The sequence below is a fragment of the Schistocerca americana genome, chromosome 3 (assembly GCF_021461395.2).
Source record: "Schistocerca americana isolate TAMUIC-IGC-003095 chromosome 3, iqSchAmer2.1, whole genome shotgun sequence".
Taxonomy (NCBI): Eukaryota; Metazoa; Arthropoda; class Insecta; order Orthoptera; family Acrididae; genus Schistocerca; species Schistocerca americana.
This window is the reverse complement of record NC_060121.1, coordinates 718,891,988-718,912,006: the sequence shown is the minus strand read 5'-3', so window position 1 is coordinate 718,912,006 and position 20,019 is coordinate 718,891,988. Positions and strand designations below refer to the sequence as shown.

At 41.7% G+C, this 20,019-nt stretch overlaps 1 protein-coding gene across 1 annotated transcript in view; it reads right to left on the bottom strand.

The window, feature by feature from the left end:
- Nucleotides 1-404: 404 nt before the first annotated feature.
- Nucleotides 405-20,019, bottom strand: part of LOC124606340 — a 65,391-nt gene continuing 45,776 nt past the window's right edge. The window contains exon 2 of the mRNA XM_047138323.1: nucleotides 405-494. Within this exon, the coding sequence (XP_046994279.1) occupies nucleotides 405-494 (90 nt within the window). The remainder of the gene's footprint in view (nucleotides 495-20,019) is intronic.

Sequence of the window (20,019 nt, the reverse complement as noted above, 5' to 3'; positions counted from 1 at the left end):
AGCCTGCTACTATGTGTGCAGACAATTGAATGCTACGGAAGCCGGTATAGCGCATAAAGCGCTCTGTCTCTGGACTAAAGAAACGTTGGAGAAGTCCAGAAGCAAGAGGGAATCACTCTGGAGGTGACCCAGCTGGACAGAACTAGTCCAAGTCGAGGTAGCATCCGGTCTAGCAGTGGTCTGTAGCCCAGCAGCTAACCAATGAGATGGCTAGACCTGATGAAGTTGTTGGACGCACATGGGATGGTCGACTGGCAAAGTGTATATTTCGGTCTTGGGAGAGGACGAAGACAAGATACTGCTAGGATCTGGGCCCCAAATACTTATCACTGCTTATCCCCTTTTGATATGACATAGTACCACGTAGTCGACCAGCGCAGCTCTGCATCACACCATGGTATAAGTTAACTAAGCTCGCCACTGTCAACAACAACATTCCGGCCCTGGCAGCTGGGATTCACAGGAAACTTGCTTGTCCCTTGCGTCTTCAGACTCTAGAATATACAAAAAGTAACACATCAGGAACGCTCCATGTTCTGTCTAGGACAAACAGGGGGAAATTTCAACACCAGGTACACAGATCACAATAAAGCCGAGGCACACAACAGACACAGCCGGCCGGTGTGGCCGAGTGGTTCTTGGCGCTTCAGTCACAGGTTTGGTCGCAGGTTCGAATCCTGCCTCGGGCATGGATTTGCGTGATGTCCTTAGGTTAGTTAGTTTAAGTAGTTCTAAGTTCTAGGGGACTTAAGTCCCATAGCGCTCACAGCCATTTTGAACACAATAGACACACTTCAGCAATAGCTACAAACGTTCAATATACGGGACACACATCTGAAAAAGTAGCTCAAAATGTCAAAGTGCTTCAATGACTAGGACTGTAGATATGTTCACATTGCAGAAAATATGAAGACAAAATTTTGAACTATAAAACAGAAACAGCGAATTTCTTGAGATGCTTCGACAATATACTGTTGGGCGGCAGGTTATTAATAGTAAGGAATGTTGCCCTTCGCCGTCTTTTACGAGAGCCTTAAAACTATTTTTGTGGTCAGGCACAAAGCGATGGAGACTATTTTGACCATAATTTCCAGTCCGAAAGTCAACACTCTTCTTGTGTTTCTACTCTCAATTTACTCAACGGTATTAGCAACTATGATCTAAATGAAAGTCTTGAGTTCAACTGATTCACACATTTCATAAAATTTCACACACACAACGTAATAACATTCCTGTTAATAATAATAATAAATAATAATAATAATAATGTCTCTATCATAAGCAGCACTGTGAGTAGCTCAGAAGCGACCTCTGTGGTAAGTTCTGATTAAATGGTCTTTCGCCCTGACTTCTGAGCATCAAAGATAATAGCTCGTCACAAAGATGGAAAATAACCTCACCATTTCCCATGCGGTATTGTTAAAATTACGGGTGGCACACAAACAGTTACTTCCGCGAAATATAAGCTGTCCAGGACGGTGTACAGTCCTCGCGAGGTAATTTCCTTTTTTGTACCGAAAACACGCATTTAGCAGCAGTCTAGCTGTGACGTCAAACGAGGCAGCTCGTAAGCCGGCGTTTGACTGACGCGAACCGATTGCTAGCTGGGTGTGAAGTGTGTCCTTTGAAATTTAAACGATCGAGGTCGGTGTATAGTTTCTCTTTCTGTTTTTAACGAACACACGTTTTAGTAGCAGCCTCTCAGTAACGTCATTCGAGACAAAGTGTAAGCCAACATTTGACTGACGCGGACCGTATGATAGCGGGGTGCGAAGTGTGTCTCGGTGCCTCTCAGGGCGTATTTGTATATGGGCGCAGCGGACGGCTTGAAGGGAACATCTGCCCTCATATGCTGTACGTCCAGGTAGCAGCATCAAAATGGCCACTTTGTCGGATGCTCATATTTTAATAACTCCGTCATGAATCAGTTTACAATCTTCGTAACCTTTGTATAAATGGCGTTAAGTTGGCTTTAATTACAGAAAAAGTTTTTGCTCGACTGCATTTAAACTTCGCCAGCTACTGTTTTTAGAACAGAACCGACAGAACAACATGACCTCTGACTACATCTTTAAGAGTCCTGGTACTGACTGTTAATTACTAAAGAGTCTTGAAACTTGTTATATTTATTATTTATTGGGTGCAGTCAAGTGCTGTAAACAGTACCTTCTATCATTATATAACTCATACTTAATCTACTACAGATAAAGATGTTTTGGTTCCATACTTGGTTTTTAGTCAATTACTTGACAACTGTTAGGGGTAGCTTAATGGGGTCACATAGTTTATGAATTATATGAGAGTGAAGCACCATAGGAATTTTAATATTTCTGAGTCAAATATTTAGCGCCTTCGAAGTTTTGTAAAACCACCGATTTTGACTAAAATATTGCTCCTATGAAGTGACGTGTAACTGTTGCTTTTAACATACATTTGCACATTCTGACCGCTTTTTGGTTTCTAAATTTATTATTTGGCACCACTTGCTTTTTTTTCTTAAAACAATGTATTTAGCGAAATTATTCATCTGATCACTTTCAGATTCAACAGTTTTAACGTTAAAATATTGATGCATATGTTGACAAACTTTGGAAAGCTTCTTTAATTTTTAATATCATCCTTAGGTTATGGTGCAATACTTGTATGCTATATCCACGTGCATTATGATGGTGCTACTAGCAGCGAAGTGAAGTAAGTCGTGGCACACTCGCTCGTCTCTGCATCCCTCAAATGATACAGCGCTTGTTTCGTCACAATACTTAAATAAAAATAGTAAATCATAGAAACCTTCGGTTCAAATGCATAACACACTCTATGAAAGACCTGTAACACTATCTCTGTAAACAACATCAAAACACAACTTTATAACAGTTCGTTTACTAAGTTATTCTTGATGTATACTGTGGCACCTAGCCCTGTGTCTTAAAGTGTACAGCAATGTTGTATGGTGGTGTGATCTCCTGACCTTCACCTCTTACACATTCCGACATCACCATCGTATCTTGTGTATCAAGAAGATACATTCGAGCCCAAACTCGATAGGGTAGAGTCAATTTTACATATTTCCATTTAATCGATATGCAAATCCAATAAATAAATCGCAAGTGCACACCAAGGTTAAAAAGACGAGGCTGGCGTACACAAACATTCAAGACACGACAGCTAACAGGAGTTTTTGTTCAATGGAGGCATCCAGCCCACTGGAAAGTCTGTAGGAGGGTGAGTTAGCACACAGCTGTGCTGGCCGGCCTACCGCCCACAGACCAAAACAGTTTTTGCCAGAGAAAAGGGATAATGGCCTCCATGTTTACCTTAAAAGCAAAACCCGCTGTATTGTTTGGGAGAGCCCCAGCATACACAATTGTGTGTGCAGTTTCAGAGTTCTCACAAGTGGACAGTAAACGCCTAACACAGATGCAATATATTTCCGGAATGGTCGGCTTAGCCATTCTCCTGTTTGTAAGAGTAACATTGATTGGTGGTCTATTTCTGACACAATGAGCCAGAGGAGTGAGGGAAAAACGGTGCATGATATACCCTCTCACTTTTTGCATGTAGGGAAGTCCTTCCGGTGTCTCGCTAGTAGTGGGAACATGTAGTGGGAGCGAGTGCGCTCGTGGGTGTATGCAGAGATCGCAACTCGTCAACATAACACCCACACACTGACAATGTGCATCTAACACATGTGGGTATAGTCTTTCTGCAAGTGGAATTTGCCTCCTCTTTCAGTCTTCTCTCCTCTGTTTCGATTTTTCCAGAATTTACATTGTATTGGTTCAAGCGTCGAATCTAAGGGGATACATTGTTATAATGCAAATGCTGCTGACCTGAAATCTTCTTTTTTTATCATCCTCAGGGTCCAGACTGGTTTGATGTGGTCCGCCACGAAATCCTGTCCTGTGACAACCTCTTCATCCCAGAGTAGCACTTGCAAAGTACGTCCTCAATTGTTTACTTGATGTATTCCAGTATCTGTCTTCATCTACACTTTCACCCACCAAAACGTCCCACCAGTGTCAAGGGAATTATTCCCTGGTGTTTTAACAGATGTCCTTTCATTCTGTCCCTGTTTATTATCAGTGTTTCCACGTTTCCTTTCCTCTCCCATTATGCACAGAACCTCCTCATTCCGTACCTTATCAGTCCACCTAATTTTCAACATTACTCTCTAGCACCATACCTCAAATGCTTCGATTCTTTCCTGTTCCGGTTGGTCCTGTCATTACCATACAACGCGGTGCTCTAAACGTTCAGTCTCAGAAATTTCTTTCTCAATTAAGGCCAATGTTTTATACTAACAGACTTCTCTTGACCAGAAATTTCATTTTTCCATTTGTAATCTGCTTTTGAAGCCCTCTTTGATACTCCTGCCATGGGTTATTTGGCCGCCTAGCTAGTAGAATTCCTTAACTTCGTCCACTTTGTGACTGTCAGTCCTGATATTTAGTTCTCGCTGTTCTTATTTCTGCTACTTCTCAATACTTTGGTCTTCTTTCGATTACCTCTCTGTCCATATTCTGTATTCATTAGACTGTTCATTCCATTCAACAGATCAACTAATTCTTTTTGACATTCACTCAGGATATTAATGTCATAAGCCAAACGTATATTAATTCCACTCTTGAAAGTTTTTTATTTCCATCATTGCTTCATCAATGTGTGGATTGAAAAGTAGGGATGGAAGATATATACCTGTCATCGTTGCTGGTTTCTAATCTTGTAATTCATTTTATCCTTTGCATATGTTGAATGTTACCCGTCTCTGTCTCTACATTATCCCTCTTTACCTCTGAATTTCGAACATCTTGCACCAATTACATTGTCGAACGCTTTTTCCAGGTCGATACATATTATGAACGAGTCCTGATTCTGTTTTCAGTCTTGTTTGTACAAAGTCGGAATTGCCCCTATGGTGTCTTTATCTTTAGTAATGCAGGCTGATCGTCATCTAACACATCTTCAATTTTCTTTTCCATTCTTCTGTCAGTAATTGGATGCATGAGCTGTTAAACTGATTGTGCAATATTTCTCAGACTTGCCTCCTCTTGAAGTTTTCGGAATGTGTGGACGATATTTTTTCCGAAAGTCAAATGGTATGTCCCAAACTGATATATTATGCCCACTTACGTGAGTACTCGTTTCCTAGCGATTTCCCATAATGATTTTAGATACTCTGATGAAATATTATACATAGCTTCTGACTTACTTGATCATAAGTCCTCCAACGTTCTTTTTAATTCTAAAACTAGTTTCACTCTCTATTCTAAATCTGCTGCTGTGCCTTCTTCTGTCACATCAGACATATCTTCTCCCTCATAGAGGCCTATAGTATTCTCTTTCCACCTATCCACCTAACCACTCTCTCCTCTCCATTTAACAGCCTAATTCCCATTGCACGCTTAATGTTTCAATCGTCGCCTTTAATTTCAACGTAGGTTGATTTCACATTTCCATATACTGAATCAGACCTTCCGACCGCAGTTCCTTTCCAATTACTTCATGTTCTTCATGCAGTCATTTCGTCTTAGCTTCCGTGCAGTTCTTATTTATTCTCAATGAAACTGTGATCGAAGCCTATATCTCCTCCTGGGTACTTGTTACAACCCAGTATCTGATTCGGAATCTGTTTGACTACGATGTAATCTAACTAAAATCTTCCCGTAAATCCATTCCTTTTCCAAGTACAGTTCCTCCCCTTGTGATCCTTGAATAGAGTATTCGGTGTTACTAGGTGAAATTTGTTACATAACTCAATTAGTCTTTCTCCTCTTTCAATCCTAGTACCAATCCCATATGCTGCTGTAACCCTTCTATCATTTCCTTCATGTACAACTACGTTCCAGTCCCCTGTGACTATTAGATTTTCATCTCCCTTTATATACTGAATTATCCACTCAGTATCTTAATATACTGTCTCTTCGTCTTCAGCTTGCTAGGAGGATATGTAAACCTGAACTATCTTCGTCTGCGCTGGTCTGCTGTCTATCCTCATTAGAATGACTGCATCGTTGAACTGTTCACAGTGACATAGTTGTTGACATAGGTGTTGATATTACCCTGTACTCTTCTGACCAGAAAGCCGTGTCTTCTTTCTATTTCACTGACCCTCACCATCGGTAGATTGAGCCTTCGAATTTCCCTTTTCAGGTTTTCCACCGTCCCTGACACGTTTAAGCTTCTGACACTCCACGCCTCGATTCGTAGAACGTTGTCCTTTCTTTGGTTAATCAACCTTGTTCTCATGGTCACCTCCCCCTTGGCAGGCTCCTCCCCGAAATGCGAACCCGGAACAATGGATGTTGGCCAGGATAGCATAAGGTCAGATCCATTAATAAGTATCCTGTACAAATCGGTGTAAACTTGCGTCTTATGGAGTATGGTAAGGTTCCATTGGCTCATGTTGGCTCAATCCGTTCTATCCCCTGAGTTGACTCCCCCTGCCAACATGGTGAATTTCTTGGTCTTTCATTTCAGTTAGTATTTGGATGGTGACATCAACCACTCTCCTGTTCAGTACTAAAGCCACTTTGCATTTCTCTGTCCTATCTTTCCCTGACGGTTGAGAAACTTTCCATTGCTTTTGTGCCTGCTTTCATACCTCCTACAGCGTTCTTACAAAAGTTCGCACTGATTCCCGATTCTTCCCTCTTTTGGGCTTGACTATCATGAAAGGTGATGGCATCCTCCCCCCCCCCCCCCCATACGCTATCTCACATGGTGATTGACGTGCACTGTCATGAACCTCATCAATAAATGTTACAAGGCGACATATGGCAATAAAGTATGCCAATCGTAATGATGACTCTTTATGTAGAGACTTAACACCTCCCTACTGTACTATGCATTCTCTCTTTCCTTCCACTGGCCTTTGGATGCAACACAACCATCCTGAATATATTAATACGCAGCAATAACAAAGATGTATCATTTACTCTAATATAAAATTGGTATCTTGAAGGTAATTAATGTTTTCGGAACACCACACTTCAACACTCAATTATTTACCATCGCCTGGGCTACTGTGTCAGCTTGTCGATTTGTGTTACCTACCATTTTCAAGTAGAGCGATAAATGATCTAATGTCAGCACATTGCAATCCCCAACCTGCATTGGCACAAAAGGACCTAGGACAACTGCATCAATCATTCCAAGGACATTATAAGCCTCCCGTAACCTTTGCAATGCATTCACTGTTGGCTCAGTTCACCCCCTTGTGGACATGGTACACAGTTCTTCATATACAGATCCACATCCTGTTTGGATATACACCATTAGTACTGTTCGGCCACATGCAATTGTAACGTCACCGGTTTCTCTAGTTGGTAGTTGATAGATTAGTATTGATCGGCCCTGGCTATAAAGCTCGGCGAGAGTCGGTAGAGCGATGATACAATTATTAGGTAAAGACGACGTTACAGAAAACAGTGTTGAACTGAACTATCGACGTGTGCGAGATATTTACTTCACCAATTGTGACCAATATTACGATGCACGTCGTAATTAACTCGTTTATATTCGATAGTTTAACAGTTTGTATTAAAATATAAATGATAAATTCAATTCAGTTCCACCGACACCAACTTCCCCATAGTTTGGTTGTAATTCAATCTCTAATAAGTCGTAACGTTGCGATTGCATCCTAACGTCAAAGAGTTTCTATATATGCGCAGAGCGCTTCAGTCAAATATCATCGCAGCACGGAAATGATCACAGTTATGTCTCTAAACAATTTTGTAATTTGGAATCACAAATGAGTAAATTGGCACGAAAGGGTGGTTTATTTCACATTAACAATCACTTCCTAACAAGGCCGTAAGGAAGAAGCTTTCCCAGGTGATGATGTGGGGGAGGGGGATTTTATAAATTACCTGCTTTAAAACTATTACCAAGTTCCAGAGTCCATTTGCAATTACGAATGAAGTTTATTGTCTATCACTGTTCAATGCCTAACTAGAGTTGAGTTCGAGTTATCTAATTAAAAAGTTCACATCAGTTCATTATAAGATAGTCCTCTATCTGAATTCTCAACAATGTTATAGTTGAAGTCAATGTTTCGTTTCACTGCGTCATAGTAGATCGCAATTATCAATCCTTGAAAAACAATCTAACTGCACCTACATATACGAGTATTCAAACAAGTGTGACCAGCTTCGGCTAACTCTCGTAACGTAGTGACAATGGATCAAGTTTTCCTTAGCCATTACTCACGATTCTCAAAGAGTATTCACACGAAGTATTCTTTGAGATCGTTGGTTCTACTTTGCTAATTTTAATTATAATGATTTTGCGATTTACTATGCTTTTGAGTTTACTGAGATTCTATCTTTCTTTTGTAAGTTGATAAATTACTACGTATTTTTTAGGTCGACAGGTCCTATGACGGGTCCTGATTTTTCTTCTGTCTTGCGTCCATTACAAAACACAACACTGGAACTGCATCTCTGGTGACTTCACCTTTCCTAATGCCAAAATGAAAGTCATATAACACGTCCTCAATTTTCTTCTCCACTTATCTAAACATTATTCTAGTCACCATTTTCGATGCACTAGATGTTGAACTGTTGGTGACATAATTCTCGCAAATTTAGGCTCTTGCTGTTGTCTTAATTATTTGGATCATGTTTTTCCGGAAGTCTAATTATATATCGCCAGTCTCGCACATTCTACAAACTAACGTGATTGATTTTCTTGACACTTTCGTTGATGATTTTAAGAATTCCGATGGAATATTATCTTTCCCTTCTGCCTTATCTGAACTTAAGTTTCCCAAAGCCCTTTTAAATTCCAATTCAAACACTGAATCCCCTACCTCTTCTGTATCGACTCCTATTTGTTCTCCTATCAGGTCATCACACAAGTCTTCCTTCTCATAGAGGCCTTCAGTGTGCTCTTTCTACCTTTCTGCTCTCTGGACTGCATTGAACAGTGGAATTCCCACTGCACTTTTAATGTACCACCCTTGCTTTTAATTTCACAGTATGTTGTTTTGACTTTTCTATACCCTGAGTCAGTTCTTCTGACAATCATTTCTTTTACGATCTCTTCACTTTTTCGTGTAAGTATTTCGCCCTAGCGTATCAGCACTTCCCTCTTATTTCATTCCTGTGGGAACTATATTTCTGTGTTCCTGGGCTTCCCTAGACATTTTTGTACTTCCCTCTTCCGTCGCTCGACTGAAGTACTTCTTCTATTACCCATGGTTTCAGCGCAGTTATCATCTAGTAACCATACTTTTGTCTACAAAATTTGTAACTGCCGTTCCTGGAGACATTACAACGCTGTCTACTGATGTAGAGAATTTCAAGCGGACCTCTTGATTTCTTAGTAATTCCGTATGTAACTTATTTGTGCATTGAGTCTTCTTTACCACTTCTTAAACTTCAACCTACTCTTCAAAAGCTACTAAATTGTGATTTGAGTCTACATTTGGTCCTGGGTATCCTTCATATTGAAATGCTATTTCGCAATTCCTACTTGACTATAAAGTAATGTAACTGGTATCATCCCATATCTCCCGGCCTTTTCCAAGTGTACCTTCAGCTTTCGTCATTCTTGAACACTGTATTTGCTATTGATAGGTGGAATTAGTCTTTCTTCCTTTTCACTTGTGTTAGCAAGCCCGTATTCTCTCGTAACCGTTTATGGTAATCCTCCCAGTACAATAACATTCCTATCTGCTATGACTATTAGATAAGTTTTCATCTTCTCTCACTGAACTACCACCTGAATACCCTCATATAGTTTCTCTACGTTTTCATGTTCTGCTTGCGATATCGAAATGCATATCCAAACTATTGTGGTTGGTCTTGGTCTGTCGTCGATTCTTATAACAACAACCATATCACAGTAGTGTTGTCAGTAACTCACTCTCTGCCCTACTTCCTATTCATAACAAATCCTTCTCCTGTTGTGTTATTTTCTGCTACTGTTGACACATCCTAGAACCGTTCGTCAATAAATCCTTGTCTTCTTTCCGTTTCACTTCATTGAAAACGTCTATACCTATGCCGAATGTCAGCATATCTTGTCACAGAGCTTCTGTCTTCCCAACCTCTTTGAAACTTCTGACGCTCCACGACCCCAGTCATAGAATGTCACCAGTGGTCAATCAACTTTTTTTCCCACAGTCGTCTCCCACTTGGTAGACCTCTCCCTGAGATAAGAATGGGCAACTAGGCCATAATTTTTTGCCAATGGAGAGACTATCATGACATCATTTGAAATTCAGGACACGTTTCCTGTAGATAGATATTACATGTCTTTAATGCACTGGTAGCTACTGCCTCCTGCACTCCAGTAAAATTGATAATTACTGATTCTTCCGTCCTTTGAGGCAGTTTCGCATCCCAACGGCAAGAGGGTGCCCTGGACTTCGATGCTACACACCATCCTCATTGAAAAGGATGACTTCTTACGCCAGAAGTTTTCGGATGGAATTACTAATGATTTTGGTTCAACATTTAAGCAGTGGCTAGATTCAAACCCATTATCCAGGAAGCAGTAATTACTAGTGAAAGACGCAACCCACAGACCATGGGGTAGTAACCTATGGGATAATACTCGACCGTGCTCTGCTACCAGCTCGAATGTCTGCGTGTGTGTGGAATGAGTTTCAGACTGACTTGTTGTGCGACGGTTGAGCCTGTTTTCAAATAACTTTTATTCCAATCATATTATAACATAATAATTTAAATGAAATCAACATATCTCTGAAAGGTAACACCAAATGGAAGCTATGTTGCACGTAGAAATAATTCTTTAAAATGCAAAGCACAAACAGTAATTGTGTCATGTTGACTAGCACGTTAATTTTGCCAACAGCCAGAGTCACGCTTGGTGGCTTGCTGCACTGATATGGTGGGATAGTGGGTTGCGCGCAAGTGCTTTCCACGAAGACTGCTTCTGCCATGGTGTACGAACGATGGATGATTGGGAGTAAGTTGGTGTATGGGTGCATGGCCAAGAACAAGATGCCTTCTCCAAGCTAATATGCCAATAAGTTTTCTACAGATTGGTCGGTGCCCGGCGTGGCTATTGTCCGGTAGAGGAACAATATAATGGTACATTTAGCATCTTTTCCCGGGCCAGAGGACTGCGATTTCAGTGGAGGCAAAGAAAGGACATCTGCGTTTCAAGAGGAACACCACCACTGTATTTTAGTAGGTGACTTCCATTACAGTGTACAGTGCAGAGCAGAAGAGGAGTTTTGAGTGTATTAATTAAACAAGTAATATTACTGTGGTTGCAGCATGATGTGTCGTTATTATATAGCGGAATGCAGGACGTGCAAGTGTATTTTCAAAAGGCGAGAGTCATTTCGATTATCTTAATTACACGACGTGAACATGATTAATTTCTACGTTTAATCATAAAGAGGGCAATCTTGTTATATTTAGCTGTTAGCATGACAGATTTGATCGATGTCATTTTTAGAAAGAAGATTACCATGTTATTTAGCACTGCGAGAGTGATTCATTTACATGTCTTATTGGATAGAACATTGCATTCTGATATATGCATAGGTAGTCCTGTAGGTACTTGGTATTTGCAACCAACCACAACTGGGACCACTATTTTGAATGTGATGTAGCCTTCATCACATTTACGACCTAAATCACTGGAGGTTCTCCCAGCACAGAACCTACCCCAAATCAATTACAACCCTGGAGTAGTTTTGACAAGTTTATAGGAACCCAAGTGATTTGGATAACTGCAGAACAAATTCTGTAGAACATGCAACAATGTCATGATGATAGAAGCCACAAAGTCATAACTGAACCGCTGCACGATCGATAACTCGATCCACGCCTCCTGAAAAGCAATATTTGTCATGAAGGGAGCGCGGCACGCTTGCCACGAGTGGTGATAAGGCTTTTTCTGGGAGAGGTACTGAATGCAGGAGCACAGACAGCTCAGGTCTTTGGGCAATAGGCTGTCTGTCTGTCTTACCACCCATGTGACTTCCAAGTGTGTCTGGATGAGCATCTTCAACATACGAGGGATGTGCACCATAAACACGAGTGAACACAATGTTCCCTTTGCGACGAGATTTGTAAGCGAGCAGTGGGTCATCGTCATCCATACATCTCCTGACAGCTCCAAGTTGTTCGATACGAAAAAGTCTATTGGCACCAATATTAGAATAAATAGCAAATTAATTTTCCGTGTTAAGATTTCTGAATTTCCTTTAACACGTAATTAAAGAAACCTCTTAAAGTTCCTCATGAGTAGCTGGCAGCTGAATCTGGTTACCTGTTGATGTGACTCTGTTGAAGGGCCTCCTACGGAAGACTTTCATCTAGGCAGAGGCATTAATCCTTCACCAGAAATCAACCGGTGAGCTGCCCAGCAAAGGTCTACTGTCTCAGCTCATTACTAGAGACGCACTGCACCCAAGTCCTTCCTGCTCCACGGGCCACACTTGCCGCATGCCCACTGTCGCTAGGACGGTGCAAAGCAAGGCTGCCAAGTAGTTCATACTTGCTCAGCAGTCACTGGCAGAACGGTGTTCTTTGATGGGAACTCATTAAACTACCTGATGCCAACCCACTACACCCTTCAACCAGGATGGTCTACTGCAGGCCATCCTGAGGAACAGCAGCCCGTCTCCACCGCCAACCCCAGCATTCTACATGATAAGATGATACTTAATGCTGTCCCAGGACACTGCTTGCTATCACTGTCCTCTACTGAGGCCAGTATAGTAGCTTCAGGGTTGCAGACACTATTATAAGCCAGAATTGTCTACACAGAATGGCGTGGAGGACGCTAGATGCAAACTGCCAGTTCCTCAACGCTCGCAGAATCAGAAATTCTGCAGTAAAACAAAAAAAAAAAAAAAATCTTTATTCAAAGACATACTCGTTCAGTGTCTGTGACTACAAGGCTTATGCTACTCCCAAAAAGTTGTGGCTACGTCAGGAAAGTCTGAGGTGACGTGCTTAGCCGCTGTTGTACATGGTGCCAGCCGGAGTGGCCGAGCGCTTCTAGGAGTTTGTCTGGAACCGCGCGACCGCTACGGTCGCAGGTTCGAATCCTGCCTCGGGCATGGATGTGTGTGATGTCCTTCGGTTAGTTAGGTTTAAGTAGTTCTAAGTTCTAGGGGACTGATGACCTCAGATATTAAGTCTCATAGTGCTCAGAGCCATTTGAACCATTGTTTTGTACATGGTTATCGGGAAGAAGCGCCGGTACAGCCGACTGTAAGGGCCACATGTGACCATGTCGATGCAGCGATGACGTCAGGGACTGGCAGTGTGTCAGTGTATGTGTGTATAGCCGACTGCTTCTGCAGTGAGTCAATCAGGTCGCTATCTGGCGTTCTTGTTTCCAACCGAAGACATCTTAAAGACGCCCAGAGGATGGATGGAATCACCCCCAATACGGCCAAGTCGGATGGCGGTATTTCCCCTTCCGGTAATGTCACAAGTGGCAGTGGTCTGCAGAGCAGCAGCTGGATGAGGTGGGTAGCCGTGATACAGCTGAATAACTCCCCATGTGACCTGGATAGGGCTAGAGAAAGTCTCGGTGTCAGCAGCAGTCGAAGGCAAAATACAGGTAGGTTGTGAGCGACGAGTGCTTATAGTTCCTCGGTTCAGTTTTGCTACGTCAGGGGGCCAATTTTTGTCAAGTAGATGACCAAGGAGCCTCAGTCTCTGGCCACGGCAAAATGTAAAACAGCTCGCCATTGCAGCAAGTGTACTTTTGCAACGCGCTCTGTAGACTCTATTACTGCCGCGGTAGGAGAGTCTCACAGAATCCTAGATTGTCATCTACCTACGAGTTTTTAAATGGTGTGCAGAGATAATGTTGCAAGAACACAGGCTGTAAAACCTGGATTTCCGAACACCTATGGACGTCTTTAACTTTGGCAGATTTTGAAAAATGTCATAGCTATCGTCATGTCTCCCACTTTTATGTACTTAATTCAATGATTTCGGACACAACGTCGATATTTGCTAATTCTTTCACCATCTGTGTATTTGTCAAGCCCAAACACAACCTTTTGGAAATGCTGTTGTGTGGATTCCGGTACCGAATGTACACAAACTTTTATTCAAATCCCTGGCAGCGTCTGGCATTCAAAAGTGAACACAGCAGACAGCAATAGGCCACTGTAGAGGAAGTGTGTGACACACCTAAACTCTCCTATACCGTCCTGATTAGAACATATGTATATTTAATTATATTATTGCCGAGGTTCTATGGACATACTGCTGGCTATCATCTGCAGTGCAAGATTAACTTGGAAAGATGTTGTAACTAAAATTTCGCTAGTTGAAAGTGCTCCCTTTGAAAATTGAGCGATCGTAGGACACTGAGACTTTGTGGAAACATTTATAAGGAAATGCAAAAGAGATGTAACAAATCAACCACTGAATGGAATGCTTTTAGATTTCCACATGAGTGTTACGTTTGTTATTTGTGTACAATGTTTACGTTCCAGGCTACAAACGTGGCTCAATGTAACGACCATCTGCATCCACGACAGCCACGACTGTACAAAAGATACCACCTCACAACTGTTCGCAACACTTTTTGAACGGTTGATACATAGAAAGTTCAGGAGTAGCGACACAGCTCATGCACTGGTTGAAGTTCGCACATTTCGCACAGCATTCTCGGCCATGGCAACTGGAAATTCAACAGTTGTCGCGCAGTTGGCCGTCAGCAATTCCCAAATCGCCATTTAATTCGAACTTCCGAATCACGTCCTTCAGCCTGAGTGATGAAAGAAGAACTGTCCATATTCCTTTAATGCGTCGGCACTAGTGAAAAGCAGCAGAGCTCACACTGTCCAGACCGACGTTTATTGTCTGCAACTCTAATGCTTCTGTATTAACCCTACGTCGCCGTACCAGTAGCGGCGCAAAACACTGATACTACGAGCAAATCCTGTAGCGCACTGTCTGAACTTCTTCGCCATAAAGTTCCATAACCATACGGTAAATAATTTCGGTCTACGCTGGCTAAAGCAGTGAAAGTTTAATTACAGCCACCCAGCACATCAATTACATGAATTAAACTAAGGACTATAATTCAGTCTGAGGGCTGCAAAAAATAACAGTTGTTTCTTGTGTCTGGGATTTAGCTGAGTAATATGTGTCGTACTGTCATTGTTGAGTTACACTCCAAATGTAATATTTATGAGCTTCCCTGTAAATTGTACTGCGAAAAATGTAATACCGGATATATCTTAATAATCTACGACGAAATTATTACTAAAAATAAAAAGAAAGGATTTGTTGAAGTCGCTTCAAAACCAAGTACTAAACTAGAGGCAGTAGAAGGCCGAGACGATAATAAATAACTGCAATCTCGTTACATTCCATGATCACGATAAGTAAGAATTGGAAGTTCTCTTTGCACAATGCTTTTCTACAGCAGAAACTTTATCTCTGCGTTAGTACGTACTGCCCGAATGTTTGATGTAAACATTTAAATTCCAGTGTAAAACGTGTTAATCTTTTCTGATATGATCCACATCCACCAGGACTTTATCGCTATCTATCTGTGAATAGAAAGGTGTGCCTAATGCAATGATTATTATGAATTATGGGTGATATCACATGCTTAAGTGAATCATATAACATCGAACATTTGTAATAAAGGCAGAGAGCAAAATATTTTCTTCATAGCAAATTGTATAAAATTTATATTTACACTTTTCTATTTTAGAGACGGTGTTACTACATTCATCACTGCTGTTATTATTATTATTTATATTGTTACTTTTACAATTTGTCACGTCTTAGATTCGTAGTTATGTTCTAACTGGGTAGATCTATGATTAATACCTAAAAGCAAAAATGTTTTTCCGTAACTTATTGTAAACGTCTTCTTACATGTTTGTACATCTACCAACCTATTCACTTCTCGATACGTACTGTAAAATAATCCGTTCTTTGGTTGGTTGCAAAGGAATGATATCGGTTTCTGCCGACCACAAACTCACTTGACAGACACTGAAAATGATTCATTCGCACACGACGTGAAATTCAGTACGAAAGACACTTTAGCTCAGTGTATGGATCATTGTTATGCTCCCGTGTGTGTGTGTGTGTGTGTGTGTGTGTGTGTGTGTGTGTGTGTGTGTGTGTGCTACTGGATTAAATTATCGCTGCAGCTTAATTTAAGTGGCTACCCCTGTTGCCCTGCTGCGAACAACTACGTGGTGATTGACATAATTAATCAGTTGTAGAGCAGATTACAGCTTGTAGAGCTTTAATGTTGTGTAATCCGCTACTTACCCTCTTGCCAAGAACATCATGCCAGCGTAGGTGACGAACATATTCTGACACGTGCGTATAAATTGCATGGATATTTTTAATGAAATATTTGTCATAGTGCATATTCAGTTAAATATCTGAAGAATATGCTCTTAGGAACTGGTGAGAGTTGACATTGCAAAATAGGAAAATGAGTGCATCACTCCTCAGTCTGCTTCCTACTGCACTGTAAAATGAAGCGGGGTTAGATTGTGCTGAGTACAAATGCAGCAATGGTTTGCGTAAAATATCCACCGGTGACACTTCCAGTAACTGAAGCGAAAAGTGTGTGAGTACCGTTCTAAAATGGCACACATTAAAAATGTTTAAGTATGCTTTAAGGGAAATGCATCGATTGGCCTACGTAGCTGAGTGATCATTGTGGATGACTACCACGCGGAGAACTCTGGTTTAATTCCAGGTTCTTCCAGGGATTATTCCTTTGTAGAAGGACTGGAATTAGGTGCACTCAGCGTCCTGATGCTAAATGAAGAGCTACTGGAGCGAGTAGTAGCAGCTCCAGGTCACGGAAGCTGACAACGGCCGGGAAAGTGGTGTACTGACACCTCGCCATTCCATACTGCGGGCTATGACGCCATTGGCGGTGGATGACGCGGCGGTCGGTCGGCTCCGATGGGCACGCCAGGTCCCGTGGAAGGAGAGTAACATAACTGGCATTGTTGAAGGTTTCCTTTGGTGAAAATAGCTCAAATACCAGCTCAACAAGGATGCTAAACAATGGCCTGCCACAGGCGTCACGTCCCCCTCCTCTCCTGTTCAACCTTCATATTTCTGACCTTCCAGAAATATGTTCAAGGAAATTCTGCCGAACAGATGATATTTCTCTGGCTTGTCAATGAAAAGAGCTTGGTCAGCCAGGGCAAACTATAACTGAGGACTCAGCGGCCCTTAACTCACACAGACGCAACGTGGCACAACCTGGTGGGGTCCATGGAGAATGTGTACATCGGCTCTTGCACTGGATTTTTCGGCCACAGAGTACTGTGCTTCAGTGTGGTGTAATAGTAGTCATACCAGCCTCATCGACGGGCGGTTTAACACCACGATGCGCCCGCCCATATGTTTGCAGTTCTGAAACCCTGCTTTGAGATTATCACTATATGCAAGAGATAAAGGAACTTACGAAGAAAAAGGCTTCGTTCGAGACACCTGCAACTACTGTACGCTGAACAGCTAGCTACAGGTCAGGTAGCACCAAAGTAAGAGATTTCTGGAACAAGAGCTGTCAACACATCGGAAATAACTACGAACGGTAATGGTTCAAGAAAGACAACTGAGATGCCGTGGATGTCGAACCTGACAGGAAATGTCGAATTAAAGAGAAGCCTCAATGAATGTTTTCGATGCTCTGACTCACTCTACAAATGGGATATCGTAGATCTCCGAGTTTTGACTGTGGTGTACTAAAGCATTCTAAATAATCTATCAGACATGTACGAGAGGAGTGCGTCCTTCGATGCTATAATAGCACATGGAATGACGATTTTATGAATGCCATTGCCATGGTGGTGGAATGGATTAGAAACCTTGATATTAACGTTCAGTCGTTCTGTTATTGTTTTATGCAATGGCGTTCATTTATATTATAATTTTACAGCATGTGTGTGCCGTGTGAATGATGACGATGCTTGGCGGCACGGTGTGGGTTCCACATCAGTTGGGACTGACAGAGGATATCGAAGAAGTATAAAAAAGGGGCACCTCGTTTCGTATTGTGATACTTGAAATGCATTCGCCCTGGCGAATGTGGACAACCATCAGCTGTACAACGGGACGACGAGAATGAAAATTTGTTCCGAACCGGGACTCTAAACTGGAATTCCAGGTTATCGCAAGCAATATCGTACTTAATCGTAAGCTGCAGAGTAATCTTGTAGATGGAAATGTAGTGAAAACTTAAAGAACAATTCCTCAGTATTAGTTTACGCGTATAATAAGAGAAATGAGAGGGATGGCACATTCGTTTTACAACATGACGGGGCTTTATACCGAATACTCTCTTAATTTGCTGTGACAAATCAGAGACGGGGAATTATGAAGAAACAGTTGACTGAATACGAGCTATCGTGGTAAATTTCGCCAAATGTCGTAGAACGGATGTCGTTTTCACTCAATTCCCATTCGCTGGGTCGTTGTGTTTTATAATCTTGTTGCTAGCGACCGTTTATATAGGGGAAACGTCTTCCACACAACTCCCAGGGCTGCAAGAGCTGACAAGGGTGAGAATTATCGCGCAATCAGCTTAAGAGCTGACAATAAGGGAGAGCATGGTACGACATCTGTTGCGACATCATGAAATAATTCCAAGGTACTAGATGGAGGTGTAGAGGGTAAAAACTGAAGAGACAGACAGGGACTGGAATATATCTAGCACGTCATTGAGGACGTAGACTGCAAATGCTATTCTGAGATGTAGAGGATGGCGCAGGATAGGAATCCGTGGCTGGCCGCATCAAACACGTCAGGAGACTGACGGCTCAAAAAAAAGTTGAAGCTTGGCACTGAGCTGCAGTCCACGCTCAACTCCGTCTCTTCCTTCCATTATAATATTTATTCCGTAATTAATTTAAGTACAAATAGTAATTAAGAACGTAAGATACGATGTGGGACGAAATATCTGTTCAGTAGTACTATGTATTTAAATGATTTCCTAAACAGCTTTTAGCCCAGAGGAGATTGTACGAACAAAAGCATTTAGAGCCAGTACGACCAGGTGGCACTTTTTGCTAAAGTAGTGTGCATGGCGACGCATCTGGTTGACGTCATAAATCGTGTTCCACGTCTGCACTCTTCGAGAACATTTTCGCATTAATTCTACCACAATATCCTTAGATGACGACGCTTTGTCCATACGAGGGCATCCTTTCTTTGCAAGAATCGGTCCGTCGGTTTACCCGAGCGGTAGGAAAGCACCAAAACAGTGTGCAGTACTTTAATATTATACAACCGCTCTTGTAAGAGTTGGAGACGTGAAGTCACGACAATCTGCAGAAATGAACTTTATTAAGCTCCCAAAGTACTTGCAAAAATATATTTATTAAAATTAGTAAATACTCATCACTTTGCAGAGGTAAGTAGCGCCACATTTTTGATTCTGGGAAGAAAGCTTTATAAGAAGACAAGCTCATTTTGTGGCTAGTTGCTACAAGATCTCCAGGGAAGGTATTGTATTATTCTAGTGTTCTATGTATTATTCAGGTGGTAGGAGAGCTGAGGGCAGTTCCAATGTTGGCAAAGAATTTAGCAGCTGATGTAACGCTATCCAGTGGTGTTACCGATGGCTACTCATCGCCGCAGATTTACTTACTTCACCAGCAAATCTTAGAGGCGCCAGCACTATATACTGGCGTCTTCTTGATAACGGTATACAGACCGCTGATGGCCTCTGCTGATGAGATTTTGCAAGTCGTGAGTTAATAAGCAAGAGTTCCTGGGCACATCAAAGATTAAACAAAACAGTACGTTAAAATGTCAGTTGATTCCGAGGGAGTCATCAAAATTTAAGCCAACTGGGTAGTTTAAAGGCAAGCGTGACTGGAAAAGTACATGTCTGGCATTACTCCGGTCGGATTCGATCTTCCTGTCTTCGTGCCATGAACTAGTGTAATTGGAGAAGTGCTGTGCATGGTGAGCAGTCAGACTGACTGGAATGTTTAAAAGAGGGAAGGAAGTTTTTCCCAAACTTTTTATTCGATTCTGTTTGACGTGTCTGGTTTTACGTCCTACATGA